General features: G+C 36.2%; 1 protein-coding gene across 2 annotated transcripts; it reads right to left on the bottom strand.

Moving 5' to 3' along the window:
• Positions 1-308: 308 nt before the first annotated feature.
• Positions 309-11,168, bottom strand: LOC136207204 (uncharacterized). Of its 2 annotated transcripts, none has more exons than XM_065998517.1 (10): positions 10,986-11,168; positions 9,188-9,413; positions 7,904-8,203; positions 7,594-7,675; positions 7,413-7,485; positions 6,676-6,756; positions 4,800-4,933; positions 3,737-3,989; positions 2,194-2,257; positions 309-1,293 (listed from the first exon to the last, which is right to left on the bottom strand). In XM_065998517.1, the coding sequence occupies exons 2-10, from the start codon at positions 9,372-9,374 to the stop codon at positions 680-682; spliced, it is 1,788 nt and encodes a 595-aa protein (XP_065854589.1). In that variant the 5' UTR covers positions 9,375-9,413; positions 10,986-11,168; the 3' UTR covers positions 309-679. The 2 variants fall into 2 exon arrangements, with proteins under 2 accessions (XP_065854589.1, XP_065854598.1); XM_065998526.1 differs by having other exon boundaries at positions 9,323-9,413; positions 10,986-11,166.
• Positions 11,169-13,650: the final 2,482 nt, after the last annotated feature.

Here is a 13,650-nt window from a genome sequence, read left to right on the forward strand (position 1 = left end):
TAAGTTACCAAATAAGATTCTTCTAAAAAAAAAACCTGATATTGAGGTAAATTCAACTGTTATGCTCAAATGAGACAATAGATATTGGTTGCCTAGTGTCACCATTATTCTGAATTTGAAAGAAACTTAATTTTTTCAAAAAAAGTAACACTTCAAGAAGGTTGATGTTAATAACATTTACAAATAATATCAATTGATTGGAACACGCTAATAGCGAGCGCAAAATGCAACAAGGTTGAGCTTTTGCATCAATTTAAAATGCAACAACAAGGTTGAGCTTTTGCATCAATTTAAAAACCTAAAGTTCCTGAATCAGAATCTGCATATGAACTTCAACATTTTGGATAAATGTAACAACAAAGATCTAATCGACATTACAAGCATAAAACACAAGGTTAAACTACCCAACAAAACCCCATCTAATTATAGTACAAAACACTTCTTACCATTTCCTCCCAGCTGTTGGCATGAGAGATGCATGCAATGCAACTTCCATTAAGGGAAGGAAATTTCTAACGTATAGAAAGTACACATCTAAACGAAAATTCATCAGAATGATCAGGGGCTTCGGGATGTTTTTAAAGAATTTCCCCAATCTCTCTATATTTCATATTTTTACACGTTAAATTCATCCAAGACATACTGCTATAGTGAGATTTCTGTATGGTATGGTCCTATTTCACCTCCAATAATATTGGCGGTGGTATGAATACTTCTCGCCATGGCTGCTCGGTCTGTCGTCAGCCTCACGTTCTGACAAGGCAGAGCTATCATCCTGAGGTTTCCACCTGTCATCATTCTCCTTTTCCCAAGGGGATGATCGTTTGCTCGATGAACTATGAGTTGCAAGATCATCATAGACCAAAGGGCTCCTTCTTCCTCTGTCAGAATACGACCTTGCAAAGGAAGGTGTTGAATCATAATTTCCGTATCTTGGAGGGTAACTTGATGCTGGAGGACTGAATACGGAATTGACCCCTGGAGGCCCTTCGTCAATGGAATCCCTAGATGCTCTTTGTTCATGGTGATGCCGTCTGTTCATAGATTCCGAAGATTGATCTGCTCTGTTGTGCGACCGCTTTCTATAAGGATCGAAACTTGAAGGCCCGGCTGCCCATGCTCTTTCATCAGCATTTTCAGGTATTGGTGCATTTATTCCTGGAAATTCAACTGTCATTTTCTTTGGTAGCTCAGGATATTCTGTTTCAATTATTTCCCCATCTTCCTCTTCTTCCTTGGCATCTTCATCGGCAAAAATTGTGATCCCCGATGGTTGATCCCCGCCTTCTGTATCTAAAATATCAAGGGTAAAAAGGTGGCATCATGGCTCAGAAAATAACAGAATCCACAAGTATAAGCTTCAGCAAAATCATTTGCTCTAATCTACTGCAATGAAGCAATCCTCATTATTAGCAATGCCCATGAACTCGTTAACCGGTCCACAAGTCCAGTTCATAAGTAGCAAATATTGACTTCCGCAATTAAATTATGTATATGATTTATTCTACACGGTATTTCAATAATTTTACCATGAAAGAAAAACATATGCATACACAAAATATCTTTATCATACATAACATTGAAAATCTTTATATAGATCCAACAAAAAATCTAAACACAAATAAAAGAAAAAGATCACAAGAGAAGGGATGATAGGGAAAGATTAATCGAATCAAGAGAAAGAATAAAAGGAAACAGCAATCAGAACCAGATACCTGGAACATATCATCTACAAATATCATTGATGTGTAAATTTCAATAGAAGCTGTAAGGTTTCTTGAATACACATATCATCTACATTAAGCTAGATTATTATTTTCTTTGAGGAAATGAGTGTTCCTTGTATTATTTTGGATGTAAATTGGTGCTTTGTATGCGCTTGTATTAGCCCATTGAGAAGTCTAAAATAAAGAAATGTGAAAATAACACACTATTTCCGAAAACCAATGCATAGGTCACAATCTAAATATTCATCACACCACCAGCGTTCACTAAAAGAAACTGGATATTGAATCCATGGTGCAACCATATACAACAAGAACAGTTATGCAATGGTGCTCAAGTACCTAATTTCTGCAACTCCAAAAAAGGGACCACTTGTAGAAGAAAAATAATAGCATGGTAAAAAAAACTGCAAAATTAAATATATATTTAAGACTAAGAAATCAGATGCAAGTTAAATATATCAATTACCTAAATATCCTGGTGGATATCCCAGTTCTCGCATTCTGTTAAGCCAAGGAGGTGGATCGAGCTCCTGTATAAGATAACAAAGTACAGTAATCTCAACAAAGATATCCATCTTCCAAATAAATTGAAGTTATCTTAAGTTGCCTTGTATTAGGGTCAATGCTGGCAACTAAGCTCATAAAATTACATCACTAGCACAGTGTCAACTTGAAACAGTCAATCAAATACCTGATTTCAGTAATAAAATTGAGATAATGTCCATCTTTCAAGCAAGCAATTGGGAACCATATATGAGATAGAAGCCTAAAGCATGATTTAGGCAGAAGAAGAATTAATAAAGGACTGACATCTCATAAACTCAAACACAAGTCTATAATGAAGAAATATTTTTTTTCCCTTCCTCCATCCCTCCGTCTCTCTTTCTCTCTCCCCTCCACTTTTTTAAGGACAATTCGCTTTGATGGAAACTGGGGTTCATTAAAATGTTTTTCTCACAGAAATGAAAATGAACTTTTATTTCTTATGGGCTCTAATCTAGCATTTGTGCTTGTCGATTTTAGGACAGACTGAATCATGCTGCTCACCAGAAAAGCATCACAAGTTAAAGAGAAAGACAAAAGATGACACCCTACCACAGTGCAAAAAAATGCTTCATGGCTCCTACTGAAAAGATATTAAGAAAAATATGACCACAGCACCAAATAAAAATGATTCATAACGCGAAAATCATACTGGAAATATATTACAGATACACATCCATGGTAGTAGCTTTTCAAAAGTTACTTGATGTTGAAAGGACACTTCTGATTCTCCGATCAGCTAAAGAACATATATATTATTCATGTTTAGTAATTTTGGATGCACTCCACCAAAACTATTCCTTTTTACCTATTCGTCAGTTTATACGGCCCGAAGAGATAAAAGCTACGAGAAATGGAACATATAAGCAAATGAGAGAGGTTCAGACTTCAAGATAGTATATGCATTACGTTTATAACACGTGGTTTCAATCAATCATAACATAGATACTACCAAAATCCAAATGGAAGATGGTCTTTGTCATGGAACCAATTGAACTAAAAGCTTAAGTTGATAATTAAAGGCCCACTTCATATTAATATCTGACAGTCTTCATCAATACTACAACTACAAGAAGAACTTCATATTCTTTGCTCTAGTCTATATGTACAGAACTTTAAACAAAGCTAAAAAGATAATTAACTCTTTGATATAGGTTAAAAACATGTCCATCTAACTGATACTCATGGTTGCATTTGCCTTGGATAAACATTGTCATCATCTAGCCTTTACATAGAAGAACCCATTATTGATTTTGTATAAGTTTTGAATAAACCTTGTGTAGCTTTCAGGTAAATTTACCCTTTACCATCTTACTTTTTTATTTGTTAGAAGATACAACAATGAATCAGCACTTAGTTCATTGTAAGTTTGGATCCAGCAGAAGTAATTAAAGAACTAAATATCTCTATAATAGGAAACTAAACTAGACCTCTTAATTTAATCATTTAATTATATAAGCTCTTACCCCAAGACCCAAAACTCGCCTTGTTTCAGCGTCAAGAGCACCTGGCTTTAATCCATCATATTTCCCACCAGAAGAATTATGATAATAACGAGTTGCATTGCGAGAGCCAGCATTATGATTCTTTCTGAACTTGTGTTGTTTCCTAGCCTGACTAACAGCTACATTGTCACGAGGCTTAGGACACTCCTTCAAAGAATGGCTGTAAGAGCCACAGTTGAAACAACGAGCAGCCTCGCCCACTATTTCCAGGCCTCTATAAGGGAAAAAAAAAAAGAATGTAAGAGATCCAAGGTCCTCCAACATTAGAAATACACAAGGAAGCAGAATAGGGAAATAAGTTTGCTACAAAAGCCAGAATAATGAGCCGGGCAAATAAATTAAATTGAATTGAATAAAATCAAATTAGATCAAATTTAACCTGCATAAATAAGAAAAACCAATGAATAAAAGAATAACAATGCAGGGGACTTGAGGTACGTAAATTTTCACCATAAACTTGATTCATCACATGTAAATAATTCATGAGTGGATTATCATGTGAAGTAATCTGAATAATCTGTAAATGCCAATATAGGAACTGGTCTGATGGACAGAAAAGACTCCAATGATCTTTGCTCAGGCCTGTCTTTGTTAGCCTAGCATTCTTGAGTCTATCCACCAAGTAATTTAAACTATTCAACTGCGTGATCAATCACATCCGTCACAACGATAGTACATATACATATCTATTCTTTGGATTTAGGTATTCACTCTCCCATAGACAATATAACAAATGTCAAGAAATGTAAAATATGTGCAAAAAAAATCTCGAAGCCTAAGCAAGGTCATTTGGTTTGGTGGTAAATTTGCATGCATAAATGTAAATATTCATTCTAAGGTAATTTTACTTCACTGTCTAACTATATTCAATTAGGTGATCCTCTAATCATTGCTATATGGTATCATAAATACAGTACTACTATATTGTCAAATTCCAAGTAATTTGAACCAAGACAAGCCGTACCTAAGAAACCAGATCCTGAAATAGTACATCTGTGATGATATCAAAGATAAAAGAATTTACCCTTCAACATTAGTTGGAGCATCTGCTGAAGTCAAACCAAAGGCGAATCCACGATCATAAAGAGGCACAGAGACTCTCTCTGGTGGAAGATCACTGCTCTCCAATTTCTTAGTTTGATTCTCTATCCAAAAGGACTGCAAATAAAAATAACACTTTCAGGGCAAGATAGACATTATATAAAATGTAGGACTCACAGTTGACTTGATTTTTATTTTCTTTATTAGAAAAATGAATAAAGGGCGGACCGGTGCACTACGCGTCCCCGCTGAGCGAGGGTCCGAGGAGGGGTCCCACCACAAGGGTGTACTGGAGCAAGAATTCCCCTACCAATTTAATTGGCAAGAGGCCGCTCCTAAGACTCGAACCCGTGACCTCTTGGTCCCACGACAACAACGTTTACCGTTGCGCCAAGGCTCGCCCTCTTAGAAAAATGAATGAGTGAAGAAAAATTTCAATAGATTCAGCAACTAACAGAATATCATTGCTTCACAGAGCAATGGATAGGCCAATGCACCTGGACGTTAAAGAGTGGTATAAAGAGGTTAAGGTCCCACTCCTTTTTCCAAGTAGAAGGTGCTTGAGAAATGTAAACCAGGATCACACCCCCATGAGAAAACGAGGAATGAATCTGATAGAGACTGGGGTTATTAGAATAAAGCATAAATTAGGAATTAGAAGGACACGTGGCTTGTTGGAGAGGAGAGAAGTTTGGGTTATATATATGTGAGGGTCTAGTTAGTGGGATCAGCTTTTTAGAAATTAGTCTTTTGGGTCTCAACTTAGGCTTGAGAAGGAGCTTTGCCCAGTGGGAGCAGAAGTTGTTCTGTTCATTTATCCACAAGGGCATTCTGATCCAAAATGATGTGTTGGCATTTCTCTTTATGCAATTAACAATCTCATGATAGGTTTTTAGTCTTAGGCTTATTCAGAGTGAGCCGTGCACATTTATGTTAATAGCACATAATGAAAAGAATTTTCAAGATAACCAAATTTTTTGGAGCACCCGGAAGGTTAAGACTTCAAACCCATTGCAAGTCTGTAATTTTAACAATGTGTTCATCGTTCAATATAACACTTAAGCTATCATTCTTTTCCCAAGTGTTTAGTGCATCAAAGGACTCAATGTTACATCTACCATTAGATATGTGTATATGTATGCATGTGAAGACTCAAACACATCTCCAATATTTCCATAATCCATCCTTCACTATTTACATCATGTGAACGACTGGTTAACATCCGACTGTGCCACCACTCTTTCAGCTTCACCTCCTCTTAAGAAAGTATCTAACTATGGATTCCTCCGAAGAGCCATCACATAAATATCCATAGATCTCAGTCGGATCAAGTACCAGAAGAAACGAAAGGTACTTGAATAATGAAACTTCATGAAAATTTAGATATATGCATATTAACATAATGTCCGAAAGAGAATCTTTCAGAACAAACCACTAAGAGAACATTTAAATTTACAGAAGATTACAAAATTAAGCATCGTCTAATTGCAAAAGGGAAAAAGAGACGCACCTAACCTTATTGGTTTGGATAGATAGTTTAAAGTTAAATATACTGAGAATGACTAGTCTATAATTACATTACTTTTTTTTTTCTAACAAGTAGTTTGAAGCCAGAAGAACTATAAGAACCCCTCAAAAGTTGAGGAAATGAACTGACGTTCAATAAGTGGCACTCTTATGAATTGAATAATTGAACAAAATAAATTTAATAGTCTAATATAACTTTTAATATGTAACATTTTAAATTACTATACAACATTTAAAATAGTTAATGCTAAATTTGATATTTTCTTGAAATTCATACGAACATCTTACTCAAAACATTATTCATGCAATACCAGAAAAATAAGCAAACTTACCACTGAAGAGAATTTTTCCATGCCAACCCTTAGAGCAGGAAAGTACGTTTCTTCACCAGATTCTAGCACTTCGTTTGGGTCCTGAAAAATTAAAATAAATGGTTCAGACCAGTTCATTATAAATTACATACTCACAGCACAAGTAAATAGCAATAATTTGTCTGCATTATATATACAATATCTACATCATGTAGGAACACCTCAACAACTTAGAAATGCACACATGAACCGAACCAGGAAACAAGAGCAAGGAGCAGCTAGCAATTGCGTAAACATGGAATCAGTTTTGCTAATTCAAGTATCAGGACTACTGTGCAATGTGCATGACTGCCTATTTGATTCATCGGTTTTTAAGGAAGACAGACATTTAAATAATGAAGATGCAAAAACATCTTCCAACAATATTTACTAAGTGGCTCACATCTATCCCACATCCCCCATTTTATGGAGAAATAGATAGGTCTCTCATGCAATTTTCTTGGGTACCATTTTTCTGCTGAAACCATTGAGAATTGAGAGTTCCTCATGCATCCCTGCAATGGTCAAAGCTATGAGCATTGATCCTAAGGATGGATTTAAAACCCTCGTATGCAGGAATGGGACAAATTTTATACTATGCAAAAAGAAGAAAATGTTGAAATGATGCTTTCAATTTGCCTCGCACTGCACATGGCTTATCAACTTATGAAAAGAACCAATAAAAAGGAAAATTTCAACCACAATTTCAAGAGATTTACTTGAGAAGAACTGTGTTGTGCATGCCATTCTGACCATTGTAGTAACAACTCCTCCAACTTCCGTTTGCTAGCACTGCATAAAACAAAGGATAAAACCAATTGAAAAAAAATAAAAACAAAACGAGATATCTCAAGAACAGTAACAGCTCTAAATTCTTTGAATAACTACTTCCACCCTGACCTTGTTAACAAGTTATGTGTGACATGCACTGAAGGTTGCTTTCCATCATATGTAATCCTTGGCCGCTTAACACCAGAAACAGCTTTCATATAGAATTATGGAAAGCACGGGAATGATCCAAAACATATGTGCATATGAAGGTAGATTTGTGGATTAAATACTGGCAGCCATTCACTACTCTTGCAACTTATAGATATGTATGCAACCCATTTCTATTTTAGGTACTATAGATGACAAATCAGTTTAGTAGAGTTGGAGAGTATGCAAGAAATATGCTTATTTTAAAACATCAGATGTTAAATCAGGATACGACCACAGTTCATGGGTTTGTGGACAGGACCATCATCTCGGCTATCAAGATAACCATTCTGAGCATTCACTCTAAAGCCGAACCTATTCAGGTTCTCAGAAACTACAACAGTGTCAGCCACCTCAATATTCACCTCTCTAACCGGCGAATCAACCAAATCCATGTCAACCTCAATGTCCGTTGGAAACTGGCCATCCTCATTTCTAACATCATCTTGGTCGTGCACCAAAGCATCTGGGTCTCTCCTGCTTTCTGTTAGAGATCCAACAGCATTATCTCCTGGATTCTCCTTTGCTGCGCCTAAAATATTATATATATATATAAATTAATAATTCTAAAATACAAACAAATAGTCAAATGACAACATTCTTAATCATGAAATGCTTTGAAATTTGACAACAATCTTAATTATGAAATGCATGAAATAAATTTCAAAAATTAACCATTAACTCTTTCACAATTATGATTCACAATAAAATTTTAGATCTAAAAACTCTGTTCAGCAGAACTTCCTCACAGATGACAAACAAACACAAAAAAGAAACACTAGAATATTCAATACTGTATGATATGTATCTACTCAGATCTTAATCTTCTTTTCTTTTTGTTTGCTATTTATTTATTTCTTATTCTAATTGTTCTTCTTTCCTTTTCTAGTTCTTTCTTTCTTATTCTAATTGATGTTCTTCTTTCCCTTTTTCTGTTTAGTTCTTTCGTATTCTAAATTATGTTTTTCCGTTTTCAGTATCTTTCTTTATTATTCTATTGATGTTCTTTCTTTTTTCTATTTCTTCTTTTTTATTCTAATTGATGTTCTTTCCTTTTTCTATTCATTTCTTATTCTAATATATGTCTTCATAACTTCATCTTCTAACCTTTTTCTATACATCTTTCTAATTTAATCTCAGCCCTTGATCATAAAGTTATCATACAACTGAGGTTAGAACAACTTATTCTACTTCAAAGCCCTAAAAAATCCTATACTTGCACCTAGGCTCGCCTCAGACAGGGCAACAGGCTCCACAAGGCGCACCTCAGGCGCACACCCGATGAACATCACCCGCCTCTTTGCTGCAGAGGCGCTAAGCCCTGAGACTAGGGTCAGATGCGCCTTTAACAACTATGATTATTACTTCCATGTAGTCCCATAATATGTACATATATATATTACTTCTTTCACTTTTAATGACAACTTCATTTACTTCCAAATTGTCTGATCCTGTTGCATGTTTCTCTTTCTAATATCATTGTCACTGAGGTCTAAATCCTCTATATCACTGGTACCTTTTTTAGTTATAGTATCACCTCCATTGGACCTACAACTGTCCACAATTACTGTTTCTTCTCCCTCAAAATTACTATGTTGAGGAACAGCTTCACCTGGCTCAAGTTCTAACTTAAGAAGTTCATTGTTCTCACCGCTGTCTCCAGAAATGCTAGTTGGCAGGCTAATCATATTCTCACTTTCCATCTCGAAGAATAAAAGATACTCTCTTATGTTGCAATTAACCTGCATGGAATCAATCCAAATCATATGAGCAGAACAAAAAAAAAAAAAAAGTTTCAACTATCACCCCAAAATGGAGTAAAAATTGCCATGATAGCTTTTCCATTAATCACACATCATAATCTGGTAAAGTTAACCTAATCTCTACATCTTTGATGCAAAAATACATAACCAGACATCATTATTTTAATACAAACTCTATAACTATATGATATTCATTCGTAGGAAAATGTATAAGTTTAAACTCGAACCCTCCTTACAAATTCCACAGCCATTAAGACTCCAAGCCATCCTTTCAAATTAAGAAGTAAACTAAATGAAATTTTACCCTTTATCTTCATAAGTGCTGGTAATGGCTCTTAATCATGTGTTTATGCAACCAAAAGTAATCAAGCCATTGCTTAAATAATAACTATAACATGATGAAAATAGAATATAATGTAATTCGCATAGTTGTTAAAGGCGCAAGGCGAACCAAGGCCCTAAGGGGTCCTGGAGCCTAGGCTCAAGGCGCGTCCTGAGGAACACGAGGTGCAGGAGAAAAAAATATACTCTTTTACCAGTTAAAATAAAAACCAAAAAAACATACTTATGGCCACACAAACAAAACAAAACCACATAAGAACATAATACTAAATCATAAATGTCAAAAACACCAAGTGTTAATTGCATACTTCATGGAGAAGTTAACATATACTTAACATCTAAGTACCTAACTAATCCTACTAAACTGATAACCATTCATTGTCACTTGATATTCTTTTGTGTGTTCTTATGTGTGTCTGTCGCAGTTTCTGTTTGAGTGAGGCGTGCCTTTAACAACTTTAACAACTATGGTAATTCCTGTTTGAGTGAGGCGTGCCTTTAACAACTTTAACAACTATGGTAATTCGATAATATAAACAATTAACAAAGAATAAAAAAAAATGGCATTTCATCTCAACCAAGGCAACTAGTAATGATAATATTTCTGCTTCATTGTTTTTCACCTTCTAAATGTCTATGTGTTTAAGTGCACACAGCAAATTAGATCAAAAAAAAAAAAAAAGAGCCAAACCAGTATCAAGATAAATGAATTTTCATTTCCCAAACTACCAAATGCTCAAGGAGAAATTTCCATTTACAGATCGTCCCTTGAACCCACTAGCAAAAACCATTAGCTAATAGCCACAGGAACCCCTTAAATTTACTTTTTCATTCTACTAATTGCCCCTAAATTGAAGGAGCTTTCTTTTCTTTATTCAACAAGAAAGAATTACACTGGTCGGAAACTTATTCGCAACTACATATAATTTATCAAAAACGCAAATACAGATGTGATAACTGATCCACTACGCCATATAATTATTTGACATTACAATAGACATATACCTCAATAAATGAAAAAGAATACAAATTCAACTAAGAAAGCAAAAAGTACCTATAATCGAGTTGAAGGGAGACTGAAAAAGAAAAACAGTAATGATTTAATTTCTTCTTATGTTTAGCCTAGGTTTCTCAGCAACTATGGGTACAAGAGAGAGAGAAGAAAAACTGAGGCAACAAAAACTAGGGTTTTAGAAGTGAGGGTTTTACCTGAGGTTGTCTGTCTGCGATAAATGTGAAACCCACACAGCAGAAGCTGAATCGACCTCTGGATCTGGCTAGCTGATAGGAGAGGATGAGTTCTCTTTTTTCTGCGGCACGCTATATGGAGCCGTAGACAGCCAAGTGAAATTTAATACACAAAAATAATTTAGGAAATGTTTGGTTTCGCGGGAATAGAGCCTAAAAAGGGAGGAAGGGAAAAAATGAAATGACCTGAATTCTTTTATTGTTATTTTAATTTCAAAAGAGGATGAATTTTAATTTCAAAAGAGGAGGAATGATATTTTTTTTAAGGTAAAATACACTATAGTTAGTATTGACAATTTTTTTTTTTTTTGAAATCAAAACAAATTATTTATAAATATCTTGTATTTTTAATAAATTTATTTAAATATTAAATTTGGTGTTTTTTTAAAAACTGTTTTTTTTCCTATAAGTAATTAAACTAAAAAAAATTGACAAAACAAAAATAAAAATAAAGTTTTTTTTTTTGGTAGGGAAAGAAAGGAAAAAAACAAACAAGACAAAACACTCAGCCTGGGATCAGCCTAGGAAAGCTGACCCCAACCAAATCCTCTAGGATCAGAGCAGAGATGAAGGACAGAGGAGACGAAAAGAAAGAGAGACCCAGCATTCTAGAATGCCCTTCTTCCGCAAGACGGTCAGCAACACGATTTTGCTCTCTATAAACATGAGCAAAACTAATAGAGTCAAAGGAGGAACTAATCCTTCTAATGCCTTTAACTAAGTTGAGGCTATTAAGGCAAGTGGCACTGCTTTCAGAGATCAACTTGACTTGACTGCTTCAAAGTTATCAGATTCCACAAGAAGCTTATTCACCCCCAGACTCTTCGCTAGTCTCAGGCCAGACAGGATCCCCCAAAGCTCTGTAGAAAAGGACGACCGAACCCCCAAATTCTGAGAGAAATCAGAAATCCACTTGCCACCATCATCCCTAAGAACACCTCCTACGGCAATTCTTCCGTCCCTCAGACAGGAACCATCAGTATTAAGCTTAACCACACCTTCGCTCGGCCTACCCCAGCTAAGAAGGTGGACCTCCTTCTTCTTAGTAGACCTAGCCAAGGGGTCCTCAACAAAGCTCTCCACCAAGGTGCTAATTTTCTTGGAAAAGAAATCCAAAATATTAGGCACAGACACCAAGTTTCCTCCAAAGATCTCCTCATTCCTCCAAGTCCAGAGCTGATGGCAAACCACCACAAATAAAAGCACACTCTAATGTAAATCAGGCAGAAGACTCCCATTAATCCCATGTATAAACCAATCATTCTCAGGGTGGGCAAAAAAGGAAGAAAGCAAGTCCCTAGGAAGAATTCTCCTCCAAACCTCTTTACTCTTCTCACAGTCCCTAAGAGCATGGCACAAAGTTTCTTCATAACTATTGCATCTGCCACAAGCTCCAGACTCCACCAGATGCCTCCTTTTCCTATCCGAGTTAGTAAGCAGTCTGTTTCTAGCCCCGAGCCATAGAAAACTTCTAAGACGGTAAGGCACTTTTAATGCCCAAATCATCCTCCACACCTCAGGGGTCGAGATTTCCAAGTCCTGATAGAAAGCCTGAAAAGCAGATTTACACGAATAGGCCCCATTGTTTGTCAAGGACCAACAGTAACTATCTTTGTCTTCACTATGATTACTAATCTGAACCCCTCTAATAGAAAGGAGCGATTCCAGACTAAGATAAGACTCAAATTTTGCCCAGATCCACTCTCCCTCAGAATCCACAACATCAGCAATCTTCCAGTCCTGAATGTTCGACGGCGGAGTAGAAGAACAAACCTCTATCAAAGGCCTTTTCCCTATCCAGATATCCTTCCAGAAGCTGATGGACCTTCCATTACCCACATTCCAACCAACCCCTGAGCAGAACTCAGCAAAAACTGCACTAATGCTTTTCCATAGAAAGGAACAATTAAGCACTCTATCCTTAGGGCCCCCAAACACCTTATCCTTCCGGTATTTTCCGCATAAAAGCTTAACCCACAAAGCTGAAGGAGACTGCCACATTCTCCACAGGAGTTTCATTAATAAGACTTTGTTATTATCTTTGGCTTTTCTAATGCCCAAGCCCCCATTATCTTTTGGCTGACAAACCTCCTTCCAAGGAACAAGATGGATCTTCCTCCCCTCATCAGCTTCACCCCACAGGAACCTACGGTTAATTTTATCAAAATCCTTAAGCACAGGCTCCGGAAGATGACAAGCCTGCATAATATGATTCGGGGTTGAACAACTGACAGATTGAATCAACGTAAGACGGCCAGCGAGAGAAAGAGTCTTAGCTTTCTAGGCAGCGCACTTCATATTAGTTTTATCCAAAGTATCTTTAAAAGACACCTTCGACACTCTCTCACTATGGAGGGGCACACCCAGATACTGTTGGTCCCTTGTAAGGTTGCAAATATAGTTCCAAGGGGGGGTTAGGAACTATTTTACCTTTTTGAAAGATTAGGGCAAATTTCTTTTTCTTAAGAAAAGATTATATGACAGCGGCGCTGATCAATCGACAAGACACTGGCTTAGTCAACTAGTGAATAGGTCAGTTTCGTTGCTTAGGTCAGGAAATAGCACTTAGAGTCTATTCCTGAACTAATTCGTTGGCAGCGCACAACTCAGCTTGACCTCTTTTACT

The sequence above is a fragment of the Euphorbia lathyris genome, chromosome 1 (genome assembly GCF_963576675.1).
Source record: "Euphorbia lathyris chromosome 1, ddEupLath1.1, whole genome shotgun sequence".
Taxonomy (NCBI): Eukaryota; Viridiplantae; Streptophyta; class Magnoliopsida; order Malpighiales; family Euphorbiaceae; genus Euphorbia; species Euphorbia lathyris.

Excerpts from the sequence above, each read along its gene's own strand:
- LOC136207204 (XM_065998517.1), bottom strand. The coding sequence starts at position 9,374 with ATGGAAAGTGAGAATATGATTAGCCTGCCAACTAGCATTTCTGGAGAC. Across the intron at positions 4,934-6,675 it reads TGGAAAAATTCTCTTCAGTG|TCCTTTTGGATAGAGAATCA; the intron begins GTAAGTTTGCTT and ends TTTTATTTGCAG. Across the intron at positions 1,294-2,193 it reads ATATCCACCAGGATATTTAG|ATACAGAAGGCGGGGATCAA; the intron begins GTAATTGATATA and ends TTGATATTTTAG.